This window comes from Mobula birostris, chromosome 18 (assembly GCF_030028105.1).
Source record: "Mobula birostris isolate sMobBir1 chromosome 18, sMobBir1.hap1, whole genome shotgun sequence".
Lineage (NCBI taxonomy): Eukaryota > Metazoa > Chordata > Chondrichthyes > Myliobatiformes > Myliobatidae > Mobula > Mobula birostris.
This window is the reverse complement of record NC_092387.1, coordinates 54,840,483-54,861,116: the sequence shown is the minus strand read 5'-3', so window position 1 is coordinate 54,861,116 and position 20,634 is coordinate 54,840,483. Positions and strand designations below refer to the sequence as shown.

The following is a 20,634-nucleotide window of genomic DNA, read 5'->3' as shown; positions in this document are numbered from 1 at the left end:
TAGAGTATGTTCTGTTTTGTTGAGTTCTGTGTTGTTCTGCCAAGCCTGGTGGGCACGCTATGTTGGTGCCGGAACGTGTGGTGACACTTGTAGGTTGTCTCCAGCACATCCTTGGGTGTGTTGGTTGTTAAGGCAAATGGCACATTTCACTGTACACGTGATAAACCTAAATCTAAAATCTGAAGGTTCCATTTTGTCACCTCAAATGGAGTAAAAGATTTCTGAACAGACTATTTCACTATTTATTTTTCTTGTTTTTGTTTTTTAATATATATTTTTTCACTTATTGTAACATGTAGATTTTTTAATGTATTGCACTGTACTGCTGCCACAAAACAGCAGATTTCACGACATATGCCAGTGATATTAAACCTGATACTGATTCTGAAGATCGCATGGCACCATTTCATTTATCCAATTACACACCCCACCTCCCCGCACTCAGCATCAAACGTTACATGGTCAGCATCACATCACTGTTACAGGGAACGTGTTGTTGCCGTGACACTTCTCTCCCAGCAGTGCTTACACTTCAGGTGGTAGAAGAGGTTGGTGAGATGACACAATAAGTACAAGATGTTGCATTTTGGAAAGAGAAATCAGGGTAAGATTTTCACGGTGAACAGTAGATCCCTGTGGAGTGTTACAGAACAGAGGAACCTAAGTGTACAGTGTGTGGTTCCCTGAAGGTGGTCTTGTAGGTAGGCAGGGTGATGAAGAAGACCTGTGGCATGCTGGTCTTCATCAGTCAAGGCACTGTGCAGAGAAGTAGTGATGTTATGTTCCAATTGTACCAAATGTTGCTGAGGCATTTGGAATATTGTGTTCAGTTTTGGTCGCCTAGCTGAGGAAGTATGTTATTACACTGGAAAGACTGCAGAGAAAATTTACAAGATGTTTTCAGGGCTTGAGAGACTGAGTTGTGGAGGAAGGTTTTTTTCAAACTTTATGCTATTATCAAAGGATATACAGTATATGTCACCATATACTGTAGAACCCTGAGATTCATTTTCTTGTGGGCATAAATCTCAATAAATATATAGAATTATAAGCATAACAGAATCAATGAAAGGCCGCCCAACCTGGGCGTTCCACCAGAATACAGAAGACAACAAACTGTACAAATACAAAAAGAAAAAAAATAATAAGAATAAATAAGCAATATATCAAGAACATGAGATGAAGAGTCCTTGAAAGTGAGTCCATTAGTTGTGGGAACATTTCAATGATAGGGCAAGTGAAGTTATTCCCTTTGATTCAAGAGCCTGATTGCTGAGGGGTAGTAACTGTTCCTGAACCTGGTGCTGTGAGGCCTGAGGCTCCTGTACCTTCCTGGTGGCTGCAGTGAAAAGAGAGCATGACCTGGGTGTTGGGGGTCCCTGATGATGGATGCTGTTTTCCTGCCCAGCGCATAGGAGAATGAGGGGCGATATTACAGATGTATGAAATCACCTGGAGTGGGTGAATGGTCACAGCCTTTTTTCCGGGGCTGGGGAATCAAGGGCTAGAAGACAGAGAATTAACATGAGAGGAGAGAAGGGGAACTTTTTCACCCAGATGGTGGTCTGCATGAGGAATGAGCTGCTGGAGGAAGTGGTTGAGGCAGGTATGTTAACATAATTTAAAAGGCACTTGGGCAGGTATGTGGATAGGAAATATTTATGGATAAATGGGAATAGTTCAGTCTGCATGGGCGAGTTGGGCAGAAAGACTTATTTCCGCTCTGTGTGACTCTGACTCTAGTAGTAATATACTAAAGAATCTCTCTGGACAGGATAGATGATATATAAATGCAAGTACCTTTTTACTTTGACAAGCACTTTGAACACATCTGTTCTGCTCCCAGGGTGAATGATGAGGCAGGAGTTGCTGCTGCTCCTCCATGTGGCAACTGTTGGAATTGTAGAATGAAAATATCACTCTCTCAGGAAAAAATAGTTGCTTTTCTCAGAAACTAATAAAGATTGTTGCAACAATTGTGCAACAGACATAACAAGTTTGAGTCCTTTATCCCCCAATCAGCATTAGAGACTCAAAAGCATCTTCAGCAACAAAGACTGAAAACTGGGCTTATTGATTTATTTTGTACAATATTTTGGTCATGGACGGGGGACTGCTCTCCTGTATCTGCTTTGTGGAGTCAGTCGTTCAGTCTTTGTGTAGCAGGTGGTCTTTCATTGTCCTTTGTAAGGAAAGAGACGTTCTGCTCTGGGACCCTTATCATCTCAATCTGTCAATTGCAGTCTCCTGCTTTTTTTTTCACAAAATATGCTTAAGAGATTAGCCTTATTTATAACCTGTACATTGAAGCATGTAGTGAATTGCATAATTTGTGTCCTAAATGTGCTCAGAGCAGCCAGCAGGTTGCTATGCTTCCGGTGCCAATGTAGCCTGCCCCCAACTTGCTAACTCTAACCCTCATATCTTTTTGGAATGTGGGAGCAAACCAGAGCACCTGGCAGAAACCCGCGTGCTCACAGACAGTGGCAAGAATTGAACCCTGATGTTACAGCTGGCACTGTAAGTCTTTATGCAAACAGCGATGCTACTGAACTTTTCTAGAAGTCCAACAGGTTTTCAGATGTCCTTGGAACCCAGACCCACCAATGCAGTTGACTCTTGACCTCAGTTTAGTGAAGTTAGGGATGTTCACAAAAGCCAGTTATGTTGACATCCCATGAACAAGTAAACAAAGGGAGATGAAGCAACTGTAATCAATTATCACTCAGTAAGTGAATCTAAATTTGTTTTTGGCAGTGGGCAGTGCAAACCGCTCAGAGAGAGTATTTTCCTTTTACACTCACAATATACACTCAGTGGCAATCTGCCTCCTCTACTTAAAAAGGTGGCTACCAAGTGTATGTTCATAGTCTTCTGTGGCTGTAACCCATCCACTTCAGGGTTTGATGCGTTATGCAAAAATGCTGTCCTGCACAGCATTTCTTGTAATATGTGGTTATTTGAGTTACTGTCACCTTCTTGTCAGCTTGAACCAGTCTGGCCATTCTCCTCTGACCTCCTTCATTAACAAGGCATTTGTGCCCACAGAACTGCCACTCACTGGATGTTTTTTCCTGTTGTTTTTTGCATCATCCTCTGTAAACTCTTGAGACTGTTGTGTGTGAAAACTTCTGTTCAAAGTTCAAAGTAAATTTATTATCAAAGTACATATACTGTATGTCACCATGTATAACTCAGAGATTCGTTTTCATGCGGGCTTTCATAGTAGATACAAGAAACACAATAGAATCAGTGAAAGACTGCACCCAACAGGATGGACAAACAACCAATGGGAAAAAGACAACAAACTGTGGAAAAACAAAAAGAAAGAAAAGAATAAATAATAATAAATAAGCAATAAATATTGAATATGTGAGATGAATAATCCTTGAAAGTGAGTCCATAGGTTGTGGGAACAGCTCAGTGATGGGGTGAGTGAAGTTAACCCCTCTGGTTCAGGGGTAGTAACTGGTCCTGAACCTGGTGGTGTGAGTCCTGAAGCTCCTGTATCTCCTTCCCGATGGCAACAGTGGGAAAAGAGCATGGACTGGATGGTGAGGTTATTTGATGATGGACGGTGATTTCCTGCGAAGGCACTCCCTGTAAATGTGCTCAGTGGTGGGGAAGGAAGGACTAGGCTGTATCCACTACTTTTGTAGGCTATTCCATTCAAGGGCATGAGTATTTCCATATCAGGCTGTGATGCAGCCAGTCAATATATTCTCCACTGCACAGCTATAGAAGTTTGTCAAAGGTAATGTGCTGAATCTTCACAAGTTTCTCAGAAAGTAGAGAAGCCGCTGTGCTTTCTTTGTAATGGCATTTGCGTACTGCAGCCAAGACAGATCTTCTGAAATGATATCACCGAGGAATTTAAAGTTGCTGACCCCCTTCACCTGTGGTCCTCCAACGAGGACTGGCTCACGGACCTCCCGTTTCCTCCTCCTGAAAGCAATAATCAGCTCCTAGGACTTGCTGATTTTTGAGTGAGAGTTGTTGTTGTGGCACCACTCAGCCAGATTTTCAATGTCCCTTCTACAAACGTATATGTGATTCATCACTACCTTTAATTCAGCCAATGACAGTGGTGTTGTCAGCTAACATAAATACATCATTGGAGTTGTACTTAGCCTCAGTCATAAGTATTAAGTGAGTATAGCAGAAGGTTCAGCATACAGCCTTGTAAAGATCATAGGGGAGATGTTTTTGCCATTCCGAACTAATTGGGGTCAGCAATTGAGGAAATTGAGGATCTATTTGCACAAGGAGATATTGAAGCTTATTGATTAGTTTTGAAGGGATGATAGTATTGAATGCTGAGCTGAAATCAGTGAAGGGAATCCTGGTATAAGCATCTTTGCTGTCCAGATGTTCCGTAGTCGAGTGAAAAGCCAGAAAAATGGCATCCGCTGTGGACCTGTTGTGACAGTAGGCAAATTGGAGTAGATCCAAGACACCTCTCAGGTGGGAGTTGATATGTTCCACCAACCTCTCAAAGTACTTTATCACAATGGATGTAAGTGCTACTGAATGATAATCATTGTGGCAGTTACCACATTCTCCTTAGACACCGGTGTAATTGAAGCCTGCTTGAAGCAGGCAGAAACCTCAGACTGCCGAAGTGAGAGGTTAAAGATATCAGTGAGCTCTCCAGCCAGCACAGGTCTTTAGTGCTCAGCCAGGTACCCCAACTGGGCCGGATGCTGTCCATGGCATCACCCTCCTGAAGGATACTCTCATGTCAACCTCAGAGACTGAAATCACAGGGTGATTGGGGACTGTGGAAGTTTGTGATGGTTCCTCCATGTTTTGATGGCCAAAGTGAGCATAAGAGACATTGAGCTTTGTCACTTAATTTCGCTTTGTAGTGGGTGACAGCACTCAAGCCCTGCCACAATTGTCAAGCACACTTCAGTGATTCAAGTTTGCCCTGAATTGCCACTTTGCATGTGAGCTGGCTTTGTAGAGACTGTACCTCAACCTCTTGTGTTGGTCGCCAGACCTGAACGTCACTGATCAGGCAAATTGGAGATCTCATGGTTGATCCAGAGCTTCTGTTTGGGGAAGACTCTGAATGATTTTGTGGGGACACACTCACCAACAACTGTTTTTATAAAATCAGATCCTCTGAATAGAGTCCTTGAACATGGCCTAGTCCACTGACTCAAAGCAACCCCATTGCCACGCCTTAGCTTCCCGCGACCATCTCTTTGTTGTTCTTAGTTCTGGAGTCTTGCTCTTTAGCCTCTACTTGTATGCAGGTAGGAGGAAGACAGCCAAATCATTAGATTTCCCAAAATGCAAATTAGTAAGCATTCCTTACGGTAGTATAGCAGTGGTCGAGTGTGTTGGGACCCCTGGTATGATACCCTTGGTATCAGCAAGTCCAAGGAGCTAATTATTGTGAACCCTGGCATGTCATATGTTGTTGATAATTGGCCAGCGATCTCTTCAAACAAACCTGATTGAAGTTCCCAACTATGATTTGAAATGCATCAGGTAGGCCATTTCTTGTTTGTTGATGGTGGCACTCAGTACCTCATGTGTCTGTTTAACTGCGACCTTTGATGCTACATAAGCTGCAGTCAACATCATGGAGGAGAACTCTTTTGATAAGTACATTAGATGTTCCAGGTCAGTGGAACAAGTGTGCAGCAAGCCCACCATAAAGAATTTATCATAATACCTACCCTTTGCCTTCTCCGAATCAGCAGTCCAGTCCATTCTGTGTATCAAGAAGTGTTTGGGTCTGATCGCTGAATCTGATGAGTTGAGAGTGAGCCATGTTTGTGTAAACACAGAACGCATCAATTCCTCATTTCCCTCCTGTACAGCAATCTTGACTTTAGCTCCTCATTCTTGTCCTCCAGCAACTGTGCATTTGCTAACAAGATGTCGGGTAAAGGAAGGCTCAAACCTTGGCATTTTAATCTGGCTTGTCCCTCTCTTCCAGCCATTATGCTGTTCCTTTATGTGCTTAAAAGTGCCATACCTGCGTTCTTGAGAGTTAAGTCCTCTGAGTCTTTCAGAAGATCGTGGAATTCCTAATTCATTAAGACGGTTCAAAAGTATATTACTTAAAGAGAGATCACAGGCTGAAGATTATATTGAAAGTAGTTCAGATGAAGTATATTTAGAAGTTTTGTAAGCTGTCTGAAAACCATTGCCAATTTTCACCAGTGTCATCTTCAGCTGGTGCTGGTGAAAAACGACCCCATCTGCACCAACAATCATTCCATGGTCAAAGTCACTTAGATCACATTTCTTCCCCATTCCAATGTTTGGTTTGAATAACAACTGAACCCCTTCACCATGTCTTTTATGCATTGAGTTGCTGCCGCATGATTGGCTGATTAGATATTTGCATTAACAAGTGGATGTACATTTAGATACTGTGCATACTGTGAAAAACAATGAAGAAATCCACATTTATGCTAACCTACACAGGTGGTTGACAGCCCATCAACTATTCCTCAAATGAATGCCAAGGGATCTTTTATGTCCTAGACACAGCTTTGATTAAGTAGGGTGGCACAGTAGCATAACAGTTAGTGCAAACACATTACAGCACCAGCAATCGCTGATTGTGGGTTCTCCTCTGATCTGATCTGATGCAAGCAGCACATTTCCCTATATGTTTTATGTTCCGATGTTTGTGTGGCAAGTTCATCTTATAAATAAACAGTTGATGCTTTAGGCTGAGACCCTTTAGTCTATCTTGGGTAAAGCCCTCCCTACCATCGAGCACACCTACATGGAGCATTGTTGCAGGAAAGCAGCATTGATCATCAGGGATCCCACCACCCAGGTCATGCTCTTTTCTTGCTGCCGCCATCAGGAAGAAAGTACAGGAGCCTCAGGACCCACACTACCAGTTATTACCCCTCAACCGTCAGGCTTTTGAGTGAAAGGGGATAACTTCACTCAATTTAAACTTACTTTCAAGGATGTCTCATCTCATATTCTCGATATTTATTACTTATTATTAATATTATTTCTTTCTTTTTGCATTTGCACAGTTTGATGATTTTTGCACACCGGTTGAATGTTCTGTTGGTGCGGTCTATCATTGATTCTTTTATGGTTATTGTTCCATTATGGACTATTGAGTACACCAGCAAGAAAGTGAATCTCAGGAGTGTATATGTACTGTGACAATAAATTTATTTTGAACTTTCATCGGGACTGGAAAGGAAGGGGGAAGAAGACAGGAGGAGTGGTAGGAGTACAAGCTGGCAGGTGATAGGTAAGACCAGGTGAGGGCAATCACCAGAGGGAGGTGCAGTCAGCTAGATCGCGGTGAAGAAGGTTTTGAATGGGGTTAATAAGTCTCCTTCTCACCTCCTAATTCCATGCAGGTGCCCCTCTGCTCAGGATGCAGGTGAATCTCAGACTTTGTTGATTTGATCTGCCATCCAGTCATAACCAGGACTGTTCATGTGTCGGCAGGTTATTAGCTAATGGGCCATCTGCTGTATTGATTATGTGCTTCCTCTTGGTGTCAGCAGGTTATTAGCTAATGGGCCATCTGCTGTATTGATTATGTGCTTCCTCTTGGTGTCGGATCCAGCTGGAAAAAAAGGCTTTAGTATTGAGCTCTGTGAAACTAAAATTTGGTGAAGGGACTCAGGGAACTCTCCTTTTCCCAATGACCATCCTATGTTTCTCTTCATCCCTAACACTTTGGAAACTGTATTTGAAATCTGGCTTGTATTTCATTTGAAAACCAGGAGTGAAAATTTACAAGGATGTTGATGGAACTTGAGGACCTAAGTTAGGGAAAGTTTGAACAGGTTTGGATTTACTGCAGAGAAAGTAAGAGAATGATGGGAGCTTTTGTAGAGATATACAAATTAATGAGGATTACAGGTAGGGTAATTACATATAGGCCTTTTCCCCCTAAAGTTAGGTAAGACTAGAACTAGAGGTCATAGGTTTAGGGTGAAAGGTAAAATATTTAAGCAGAACCTGAGAGGGAACTTCATCACTCAAAGGGAGGAGTGAGTGTGGAATGAGCTGCCAGCAGAAGTGATGGATACGGGTTCAACTGCAACATTTAAGAGAATTTTGGATAGGTACATGGATGAGAGATACGGAGGGCTCTGGTCTGGGTGCGGGTAAATAGGACTAAGCCAGCACAGAATAGATGTTTCTGCGCTGCAGTAATCTATGACTCTGTGAAAAGCTTGCCAAGGTCTCTGCTTTGAGCTTGTATGTAAAAGACAGAATAGTTCTGCCCTTGACCTTTATAGTGAGAATGAAACAAGTCAGCTGCTTACAAACACATCGTGGCTTGCCTCATCCTTAAAGAAGAGCAGATGCTGTGGAGTGAATGCAGAGAGAGCATTTCCACTTGCAGGGAAAAGCATAAGCAGAGGGCAACAATATGAGGTGCTCACCAGGAAATTCAACAGGAATTTTGGAATAAACTTCCCTGGCCAAAGAGTGATGAGAATATGGAGCTCACCACTGCAGGGATTGATTGAGGTCATCACCATCATAGCTTGTCACACCAGAGAGACAGCCGCTCCAGTGTTGTTTGGTTGGTGTTGAGCGGTCAGTGCCAGCTAAATCAGGTGAGAGTGGGCAGTTGCGCAGAACGTGTTCAATGTTCTGCACCGTTTCGCCACACTCACAGGATTCACTGGTCTTTAAACCCCACTTCACCATATTGTCTCCCGTCCTACAAACTCCCGCTCTCGCTCTGTTGAGAGTGCACCACTTCCGTCTGTCAAGCAGTGCCCCGTCTGGCAACATTTCTGTGGGGTCTTGCACTGTATTGTTTGGTGGGGTTCTGGCTTCTGTTTGTTGCCAGAGGTCAGTCCTGTATGTTTGGGGGATGTTCCGTGTGGTAGTTCCTCCACTGTAGCAAAGCTTTTCCTCGATTTTAGGCGGTTGGAAACTGGCACATGATGGTGTAGTGGGTGCCGTGGATCCGAGTTCTGTGTACCTTTTTCAAATTTTGTTGTAGCGTGCCTTCGGATCTCTGGGGGAGAAATGCCTGCAAGTCTGTAAGTGATGTTAGTGGGTGTGGGGCGCAGTGTGCTCGTGATTATTCGGCAGGCTTTGTTAAGCAATGGGTCTATTTTCTTCACATGGGCTGATCTGCCCCACACAGGTGCACAGTATTCTGCAGGTGCATAGCAGAGTGCTAGGGCAGTTGATCGAAGTGTGTGAGCATTAGCTCCCCATTTCGTGCCTGCTAATTTTTTCAGGAGAGAGTTGCGAGAGCCAGCTTTCCCTCGGAGTTTTTGGATGTGGGTGGCAAATGAGAGCGTCCTATCCAGTGTCAAGCCCAGGTAAATTGGAGTCGGATGGTGTTCGAGCTCCTTCCCACACCAGAAGATCCTGAGTTTCGGAGCTGCTTCTCGATTCCCGAGGTGGAATGCACACCCTTGAGTTTTTGATGGATTTGGGTCCAGAGACCATTTTTCATAATACTGCTTCATTGCTTCGAGGGCTGCTGTAAGTCGTACTTCAACTTCTTGGAAGGAGTTAGCTTGTGTTGCTATGCATAGGTCGTCTGCATAGATAAACCTGCGTGTGTTACGAAAGGTTGGTTGGTCATTTGTGTAAACATTAAATAGTAGAGGTGCCAGGACTGATCCCTGTGGTAGTCTGTTCTTTTGTGGACGCCACCTCCTCTTAATTCCATTCATCTCTACATAAAATCTGAGATTTTCTAGGACGCTTCTCATTACTTTGACTGTGGTTTCATTCTTTAACATTTTAGATAATTTCAGCAGAAGGCCTCCGTGATTCACAGCATCGTATGCTGCTGTTAAGTCAATGAATACTGCCCCTGTAATTTGTCGCATTTCAAAGCCATCCTCAATATACTGGGTAAAGTTCAGGACTGGACCGCAGCAAGAGCGGCCTGGCCTGAACCCGGCTTGGTCTGGTGTTAGAAGTTCTTCGACTAAGGGGGATATGCTTTTCAGTATGAGTCTCTCATACTGTAGAGGGTGCAGAGCAAGGAAATCAGTCTGGAATTTTTAAGAATGTTGGGTCTTTATTGGGTTTTAGGGGAGCAACATCTTTGGCTCTTCTCCACTTTTTAGGTATTTTAATGATCTTAGGCAACAGTTAAAAAGGGACAGAAGCCAGTGGAATGCTTTAGGTCCAAGATGTTTACGGAATTCATTAAGAATCCTATCTATGCCAGCAGCTTTGTTGGATTTTAGCTGTGATACCTCATCCTTTAATTCTTCTAGGGTGAGAGGTGGGAAGTTGTTATTCCCGTTTGAGAGAGCTGACTCTATCTCCTGATGTTGCTTTTGCTTTTGCCTCCGTTCCCTGTTATTTGGTCGACCATTTAGTATTAGTTGGTGGGCAGCCTGATTGGGTGTTATGGCAGCAATTCTCTGTGGTGGTCTATTGTCTGAGTTGAGTTTCCGAACAGTTGCCCATGCCTTCTTACTGTTCTTGGTCATGTCTGTGTTTTCTATCAGTTTCTGCCAACGCTGTTGGTTCTCTTGGCTCAGTAGGGACAGAACTGACTCTCCCATTTCAATTATGTCTTGACAAAACAGGTCTTGGTCGTATAAGTTGACATACTCATCATAACTTTGCTTGATATCACTAGTCAATCCCTGAATATATTTGATTCTGCAGCCTCTAGGTATGCTCTGCTGCGCTACTTTCCAGATTAGTTGGACAAATTCATCATAATGATCAGGTTCTGGTGGTATGGTATCAATAAGTTGATCAAGGGATTCTGCGAAAGATGTCCAATTCACTTTTCTCAGGTTAAATCTTGGTAGGTACTTTGGTACAGGTCTCAGAACTGGAAGGGATTCTTCCTGGACTGGACGGTGTTGGAATTTGGGTATATGTTGGAGGACTGTTCGTGTGAAGAGGTTGGAGCTTGCCGAGATAACAAAGGCAGGGTCTGGGTTGTATCCTTTTCTCCATCTGGCACTTCTGAAGGTAGGGGTGGCCTTAGACTCGTATAGTAGCTCAAGGCTGTTGTTTAGAGCCCATGATACAACTTCTTCTCCATTTGCATCGTCATCTTCATATCCCCAGTTGGTGCTATGGCTATTAAAGTCACCAATAATGAGGTATATTTTGTTCTGGAGATCTAGGTTAGGTGGCCACATGAGTGGTTCTTTAGGGGGTTTGTAGACCGAGATGATATTTATGTGTTTTGTTTCAACTTTCAGAAGTTCCACTGAGCCAGCTTGGATGTTTGCTGTGCTCATTACTGTAGATTTATCTTTAACAAAGATTGCACTTTCATAAGTTTGGCTAGGGGTGTCAATATCCAAGTGCATTCCTGGCACATGGGGTTGGTTGTTCAGCCTATGAGTTTCTTGTATGTACAAGATGTCCAGTTTTAAGTTTGCCAGGATTTCTGCTTTACTGTGGCTGAAGCCTTCGATGTTGTGGCTAATGATTTTCATGATCTCCAGTGGGCCGAGGGTTTATCCTTTTACCACCCACTGGATCACTTGGGTGATTGAGGTGAGAAGTGTGGATTTACAGTTATTTCAGATGCTGGACAAACATATGAGCGAAAATGATGTAAAGGTTTATGCTGGTGGACTGAGATGAGGTAAGTAGATCTTGTGGAGCAGGAATTACAGCATGGAGCTATTGGGCTGAGTGGTCTCGCAAAGGGTTGTAAACTCAGCCAAGCTCCATCATGGGCACTAACCTCCCCACCATTGAGGACATCTTTATAAGGCAATGCCTCAAGAAGGTGGCATCGAACATTAAGGACCCTCACCATCCCGGACAAGCCCCCTTCTCATTGCTATCATGAAGGAGGAGGTACAGGAGCCTGAAGGCACACAGTCATCACTCATAGAAACAGCTTCTTCTCCTCCACTATCAGATTTCTGAATGGACAGTGGAAAATGAATACTACCTCACTTTTATTTTTTGCTTTTTTGCAGTATTTAGAGTCATAGAAAAGTACAGCACTGAAACAGGCCCTTCAGCCCATCTAGTCCGTGCCAAACCATTTAAACTGCCTACTATCATCGACCTGCTCCAGGAACTCCCCCTCCATACCCTTACCATCCAATATTTATTTAATGTTTAAATATATTTCTTATTATAGTTTATAGTATATTTGTATGTAGTGCACTGTACTGCTGCTAAACAGCACATTTCATGACATATGTCACTAATAATAAGCTAGATTCTGGTTCTGTGCTATATATTCCATGTGAGCCTACAGTATATAGAGATCCACCTCTCATTTCCTGGGACAGCAGGAAAGTGAGAAGGGGCTGAAACAAATACACAAGCAAACAACCATCTTAAAACATATCATCTGGTGAGATTTTTACTTCAGATGTAATTTCAGCTGCCGTTCAGCATGATTCCTTGTTCTCCTCCAGCCCCCTCTCCGAGCTGTTTTATTTTGCATGTTCTTTATTTAAAACGTCTGCACGGTGCGGCACTTCAAACCAATGGAGACACCTGCAAAACGTCAGGCAACAAATAGCAGTGTTGACAGCTCAGACACAACCTGGCAAAGAGGCAAGTAAAACTGGTGTGTATTGGGCTTGTCACCAGTGTTCTCCATGGAAACTATCCAGCTGCTTGTAGTTCCTGAAGTTCATTACCGCACCGAAATGCCACACTGGCACTCCTGTGCAAACAATATAAAAACAAAACGAAGTGTTAAAGAGTGGCAAAATTGGAAAGGTAAGCGGGACCCCAGGGGAGTGTGCTAAGAATGGGCAGCAGATGTGTGTACAGGCATGCACAATGTCACTCTTCAAAAACACTGAAGGTGCCATTGTGTGAAACACTGCAGTTGACAAGACGTTGTGTTAAAAATACTTTGTGGCGGAGCGAGAGGGCAATTGAGTTAGTAACTTTTAATCTTTGCTTTCAGGCTCATCTGCTGAACATACCCAGCTGGAACTGGAGGGAGGGTGATGATGCAATCTGCCTGGCGGAACTGAAGCTGGGCTTCATAGCTCAGAGTTGCCTGGCTCCAGGCCTCTCTACGATGCTGGCCAACCTCTTCTCCATGAGGTCATTTGTCAAGGTATTGTGCTGTCTCTTCACGTTAAGCCTGATGGAACATTCATGCAGCTTGTCAGCCTTCTGAACATATCTGGAAGGAGGAAAGAAAGAGAAATGGAAGAATCTCCCCTCATTCTTTATTTTTCTGAGCTCATTTACCACTGTTCCTTGTGCCTGTGTTGTTCGAAGTTCCAAGTAAATTTATCATCAAAGTACTTACTGTATATGTCACCATGTACTCTCCTGAGACTAATTATTGTCTGGGCATTCATGGTAATATGAAGAAACACAACAGATTTAATGAAAACACATACAACAAATATGGACAAACTCACAAACTGCAAAAGACAACAAATTGTGCAAATACAGAAAAAAAAGAAAGAAATGATAATAATAAATAAGCATAAATGTCATGAACATGAGCTATCGAGTCCTTAGGTTGTCTGGAGATTGTGGAATAGGTACAGTGTCGGTGGGAGAGAAGTTATCCCCTCTGGTTCAAGATCTTGAGGGGTAATAACTATTTCTGAACCTGCTGGTGTGGGACTTGATGCTCCTGTACCTCCTTCCTGATGGCAGCAGTGAGAAGAGAGCATGGCCTGGGCGGTGGGTAATGGAGCTTGTGCTTACAACGGATCTGGTAGCCTTTTCATAGTTTTTATTTTAGTTGATATTTGTATATAGAGCGTAGAACAGTACAACACACACAATAGGCTGGAGGAACGATGGTGCCTCCCGTAGATGTGTCTGACCTGCTGACTTTATTTAGTGATACAGTGCAGAGTAGACCCTTCTGGCCCTTTGAGCCGTGCTGCCCAGCAACCCTACAGCATTATGTGTGTTGCTGTGGATTTCCCATATCCGCAGAACCTCGCTTGACACAGAACATCACAGCATAGTACTGGCATTTGGCCCATGATAATTGTGCTAACTTTTTAACCTACTTCAAAGTTCAAAGTAAATTTAATATTGAAGTACGAAAACGTCACCATATATTATCCTGAGCTTTAGTGTCTTGCAGGTGTTCACAGTAGAACAAAGAAATACAATAGAATCAATCAAAAACACAAAGACAGACAAGCAAGCAATGTACAAATACAAAAAAAATTACAAATCGATAATTAATACTGAAAAAATTGACTATAGGATCCTTGAAAGGGAGTCCATGGGTCGTGGAATCAGTTCAGTGTTGAGTTGAGTAAAGTTATTCATGCCGGTTGAGGAGTAGTAATTGTTCCTGAAGCTGTGGGACCTAAGGCTTCTAAATCTCCTTCTTGACAATAGCATTGAGAAGACAGAATGGCCTGGTTGGTGGGGGTCCTTGATGATGGATGTTGCTTTCTTGTGGGAGCACTCCTTGTAGAAGTGCTCAATGATGCCAAGATTAATCTAATCCTTCCTTCCCACGTAGCCCTCCACTTTTCTTTCATTTATGTGCCTAAGAGTCTCTTAAATGACCGTAATGTATCTGCCTCGACCACCACCATATATTTGGATCTTTCTCCTCTTTCATACATGGAATAATGAGAGTCCTGAGGTGAAACTCAGGTGGATTATTCGATCATACTCCCAGTGACCAGGACAAGAGTCAACATCTGTAGTTTATCCTCCAGAGCCTCGCTGACTCTTGGAAGGAACCCTTTTCCAGCCTTCCTTTTCCAGGATTCCAGCAGCAGGCAAGGCGGTGAGGTGTATAGTTGACAGCTCTCTGGTGAGTGGAAATGTTTCCTCATTCTTAGCAAGCACACCCTGCTGCCGTGGAAACCTCTGGCACATCTCACTGTATGTTTTGATGTACATGCGATAAATAAGTCTAAATGCAGTGAATAAGATCATGAGAGGAATAGACAGGCTCTTTTCCACGGCATGGAAATGTCAACTACTACAGGGCACAACCAAAAAGTAAGAAGAGGGAAATTTAAAGGTGATTTACAAGGCCGTTTTCTTACACAGAGGGTGGTAGGTTCTGGGGAAGTGGTGGAAGCAGATAACATTCTCAATGTTTAAGAGGTGTTCAGATAAACAGGGAATTAAGGAATATAGATCATGTGTAGTTTAAATTATCATCACGGTCAGCACATACATTGTGGGCTGAAGGTCCTGTTCCTGTACTGTACTATTCTGTGTTCTATGTGGGTTCTCACTGGCAAAACGAGCATTTAATGCACCTCCCTAATTACTCCTGAGCTGAGGTGGCAGTTAAGACACAGCCAAGTTAGTGGATTTCGTGTCACACACAGGCTGGACTAGGAGGGCAGATATCTGCCCCTGAAGCACACTAATGAACTGGATGGGTTCATAAAACAATCCATTTGTTTCGTGGTTGCTGTTACTGGTCTGCACACTCCCCAAAATTCCAGACTGAGTTAAAGACATGAATTTAAATTCCCCAACTCCCCCGGTGAAATTTAAACTCATCTGTCCAGATCATCATTCTGCCAAGTCCTTGTAACTTCAAACTTCTGGCTACTAATGCAGTCACTTAGCCGTCGTGCAGCAGTACTGCACTGTAATGAGGTGCAGTACTATTGGTACTCAACTGATTGTCTTTGTACATGCCTGCTGAGGTGGCAGACATTCTCACCTATTGTCTACATGCTCTTGGACAGCAGAATGTCTGTACCTCACCCTGTCTTAGGTCCTCCCTGGCACACTGCTCTCTCCGTGAAAAGGTTTAGACCCTTACTTCAGAGATAAGCATTACCTATATTTGTCACATGTACAAACTCACAATAGAGTGGGCCGTTTACCAACACAGTCCGAGAATGCGCTAGGGGCAGTCCACCAATGTTGCCATGCTTCTGGCGCCAACATAGCATGCCCACAACTCCCTAACCCTAACTCATAAGTCTTCTGGAGTGCGGAAGGAAACCAGAGAACCTGGAGAAAGCCCATGCAGGCATGGGGAGAACTTACAAGCTCCTTACAGACAGCGGCTAGAATTGAACCCTAGTTACCAACGCTGCAAAGCATTACAGCTGTCACTGTGCTACTGTGCCGTCCCTTGCTGTACCAGATCACTTCCCAGTCTAGCGCTCGCCATTCTCCTGCAGGGAGGATACGAAGCCTCGGGAGAGGATTCAGGGGAGATTTGTGAAGATGAGATCAAGGCAGAGAATATAGTTAAATACAGAGACTGGAATGTCTAAAATTGGAGACTGGAAATTGATTTACATAAGGTTATAAAATTATATGAAGCTTGCACAGGACAGGGTGAGCTCGGGAGAGGTTGATAACTGGCAAACTTAGCTTGAAGTTAACTGGCAGAAAGACTGGGGACAAGTTAGGAAGAAAATATTCAAAGGGTGGTGGAAGGAAACTTTGAAAGCAGTTACTGTGGTGATTCTGGATGCTCTGGTTATTATCTTTCAAATTTAGGAATGGTTTCCGCAAAGTAGAAGGTAACAAATGCGATTCACTATTGACAAAATGAGTAAGAGAGAAAGGATGTTATATAATACAGTGTACCGCCACATTATGGCCATTCAGATAATAAAAATTTGCCCTTGGGCAATCACAAATCACTAGCAAAATCTCCTCCCCCACCACTTTCTGCAAGGATCACTACCTCTGCGATTCCCTCGTCCATTCATTCCTCCCCACTAATTTCAGTCCCGGCACTTATCCCTGCAAATGGCCTAAATACTACACTTGCCCATACACCTCATCCCTCACCTCCATTCAGAGCCTCAAGCAGTCCTACCAGGCGAAGCAACACTTCACATGTGACTCTGCTGTGGTTGCCTATTGTGCCTGGTGCTCCCAATGTGGCCTCCTCTGCATTGGTGAGACTGGTTGTGAATTAGAGGACCGCTTTGTCGAGCACCTCCGCTCCATCCGCCACAAGCGGAACTTCCCAATGACCAAGCGTTTTAATTCTGATTCCCATTCCCGTTCAGTCCATGACCTCCTCTTCCTCCAAGGTGAGGCCACTGTCAGAGTGGAGGAGCAACACCTTGCATTCCGTCTGGGTAGCCTCCAACTAGGTGGTATGAATATTGATTTCTCCTTCCAGTAAAAAAAATTCCCCCTCCACCTTCATCTATTCCCCACTCTGACCTTTTACCTCATCTCACCTGCTTATTATTTCCCCAAGAGTCCCCTTCTCCTTCCCTTTCTCTGATGGTCCACTCTTCTCTCCTGACAGATTCTTTCTTCTCTGGCCCTAGACCTTTTCCACACACTTGGCTTCACCTGTCACCTTCCAGCTAGCCTCCTTCCTCCCACCCCACCAACCCCCTGACCTTTTTATTCTGGCATCTTCTTCCTTCCTTCTCAGTCTGAAATGTCAACTGTTTGTTCATTCCCATAGATGCTGCCTGACCTGAGGGGTTCCCTCAGCATTTTGTGTATGTGCTGCTTTAAACCTTTGAGATCTGGAATGAAAATTTACACTTACTGAATTTAATTATGTGAGGAAAAAATAATGTGAAAGAAACAATGAAACTTTTCAGATTTTGTTAAGAGTTCATGTTACCATAAATCGGGATATAGGTGATTTTCTAGGATTGTATTCCTCTTAATGGCCAAATGGTCTAATTCTGTTCCTATGTCTTATGGTCTTATGAACTCCCTGCCTGAAAGGGTGGTGGGGGTAGAAACTTTTATCACAGTTAATTTGACGTTGGATGAAAACCTGAGAAACCTCTTCTTCAGGTCTCCAGGCCAGGAGCTGGGAAGTGGGATGAGTCTAAATTTTTCTTCAGGCTGGGTTGAACGCATTGAGCCAAACAGCTTCCTGTTCCATTCATTTCTGTGATTCTCCACAGATCAGCATTGTGTGCTGTACAGCTGTGGGGTAGCTGTTGGATGGAGCCCAGTGTATGGTTCACAACTTTGTCCAAAATCGTGGAAAGTAATGGATGCAAAATGTTTAACCTGAAGGGAGCTTCTCAGACTTACTGTGGGGAGAGCTGTTCCTCACTCTCATCTCTCTAAATACAGCTTGTGTGCACATGTTCAGTGTTGTAAAACTGTTCAGTCACACTTTACAGAGGTATTAGCAAATGAGGTTTGACACCCAGCTACCAGAGAGATAACCCGAGGGCCAGTCATAAGGAAGTGTCTTAAAAAGGAGAAGGAGAAAATGGAAGATTTTGTGGCCAGGAAGCTGAATTGAAACAATGAAGACCAGGGCAATATAAGAATTTGAAAAGTTCAGGGATCTAGGGAGCTTGTACAGCTGAAGAAAGATGGGGAGATGGAGAGGGAGTGGGAATAAACATATCCTAAAGCATGAGCGTGGGTGTCCTGCAAGAGCACTATAAACACTAAACCTGGAGATAGCAAATACCTGGCAAGCAGAATTATAAGCCAGTTTATAAAGAACATATTTGTGACTCTGCAGAGCACTCAGAGCAAATCTTTCCCTTGTGTGTTTTGTAGTTCGAATTTTTGTGTAGTGAAATTCTATAAGACCTGTCTTCCTCCAGCTGTTCATGACCGAGTGATGCAATTTATGTGGAGATGTGGATGGATTCCTTACCTCTGGTCAGTGTTCCAGAATTCAGGAAAGACTTTGGACCTGCCGATCTCTTCCTGCAAATGGTTAAAAGTACCAGCAGCTGCCTTGACCAAGAGCTTGATTTGCATTTTAGGAAGATAGAACAGACCTTACCCATTAAGTTGGACCTTAAACAGTATGATTCATTTTGACTGCCTGCTCTATTATTCATTTTAAACCAAACACAAACCAGAATCATCTGATTTATTCGTTCAGTTACCACAATATTCATATGGAACCTTTTAATTTCATTTAGCATTTGGCATCAAATGAAAAAGACTTTGACTTCCAATGTACATCTTAAAGTTCAGCATACAGTTATGTAAAAAAAATCTTTACTAAACAATGACTAATAATTTCAACAGGACTTGCCTGTCAGGTTTGAGCCAGAATAATTATGCTTGTCTACTTTCTCAGGACCAATGCATCTTAACATCGTGGACCGTTGGGTTGAAATGCAGATCTTCAAAACATTTCAAATTGTGTTTGATGTTCCATGTGTTAAGCAAATTGGATTTAGAATTAGATGATATTTGAATGCAAGTATTTTCTCCAAAGACCCGTCAACCTTTGCACATATTTGTACATACTGTACATCTCAAACCTGATTTATTTCTTCCATGTGTGGATTCATATTAAGTTAATGGAAAATAGGACTGGGGTTTTAATGGTGATGCCTGTACAGAACTACATGGCGGAGAAGGAGGCCATTTGGTCCATTAAACCCATGCCAGTTCTCTGTGGAGCAATCCAGTCTGTCCCTTCTTCAGTACCTCAGCAAGATTATTTCCCTCAAATGCAGATCAACTTCATTGTGACATCACTCACTGACTTTACTTCCACAGATCTTGCTGATGGCAAGATGATCTCCACTGGCTCCATAAAATGTTGCTCATCACATCTGTGCTCACAGTTATGAGTGAATATTTGAATAAAAATGAATTGGCACCCTTACATTCAGAAAATAAATAGAAAATACTGGAAACAAATTCCCAAGTCAGACAGAATTTAAAACCAGTGGCCATTTTCTTTGGTACACCTGGACACCTGTTCGTTAATGCAAATATCTAATCAGCCAATCATGTGGCAGCAACTTGATGCATCAAAAGCATGCAGACATGGTCAAGAGTTTCAGTTGTTGTTCAGACTAAACATCAGAATAGGAAAGAAATGTGATCTCAGTGACTTTGACCGTGCAATGATTGTTGGTGCTAGATGGGGCAGATTGAGTATCTCAGAAACTGCTGATGATCTGGGATTTTTAAGCACAACAATCTCTGGAGCAAGGGTTCCCAACATTTTTTAATGCCATGGACTCCTACCATTATTCGAGGGGTCCATGGATCCCAGGTTGGGAACTCCTGCTCTAGAGTTTACAGAGAATGGTACAAAAAAAACCCAGAAAAAATCCAGTGAGTAGCAGTTCTGTCCCTTGTTTATGAGAGAGATCAGAGAAAAATGGGTAGACTGGTTCAAACTGACAGAGAGGTGACAGTAACTAAAATAACCTCACTTTACAATAGTGCTGTGTAGAAGAGAACCTCTGAATGCAGAACATATTGAACCTTGAAGTGGATGGGCTACAGCAGCAGAAGACCACAAACGTACACTCAATGTTACCTTTTGAAGTATAGGAGCTACCTAGTAAAGAGACCATTGAGTAATTGTAGTGAGCAATAGTCAACATTTTGGTGGGCATTTGAACATATCCTGCTGTCTTGGCTGACAGATTTCATTATCGAAGAACCAGAAGTTTTTAATGTACACAAAACCTGTCAATTTTGGTGATGAATGTCTGTCGAAGACCAGCAAATCAGTGACTAGCATGTGAATTTCCCAGTGGAATTTAAATTCAGTTAATAATCTGGAATTTGAAAGAAAATGATGACTGGACCTGCCAGATTATCACAAAAGATCATCACATTCACTAATGTCTTTCGGGAAAGGAAATCTGCTTTTCCTATCTGATCTGGCTGCCATCAGACTCCAGGCATGCAGCCCTTTGCTTAATTCTTTACCAGACCAACAACGTCCTTAGCTGTACAATAATTACTATGTTTAATCAAAGCATCAGAGTGTACACTGGATTATTTTTTTTATACTTTCTACCCTCCCAGGCAGCACAGTGACAAAGCTAGTGGCTG

General features: G+C 43.0%; 1 protein-coding gene across 10 annotated transcripts in view; it reads left to right on the top strand.

The window, feature by feature from the left end:
* Window positions 1-20,634, top strand: part of kcnma1a (potassium large conductance calcium-activated channel, subfamily M, alpha member 1a) — a 953,094-nt gene that overhangs the window by 702,062 nt on the left and 230,398 nt on the right. For all 10 annotated transcript variants that reach the window (XM_072282727.1, XM_072282725.1, XM_072282726.1 and 7 more), the window contains one exon: window positions 12,854-13,009. In XM_072282727.1, the coding sequence (XP_072138828.1) occupies window positions 12,854-13,009 (156 nt within the window). The remainder of the gene's footprint in view (window positions 1-12,853; window positions 13,010-20,634) is intronic.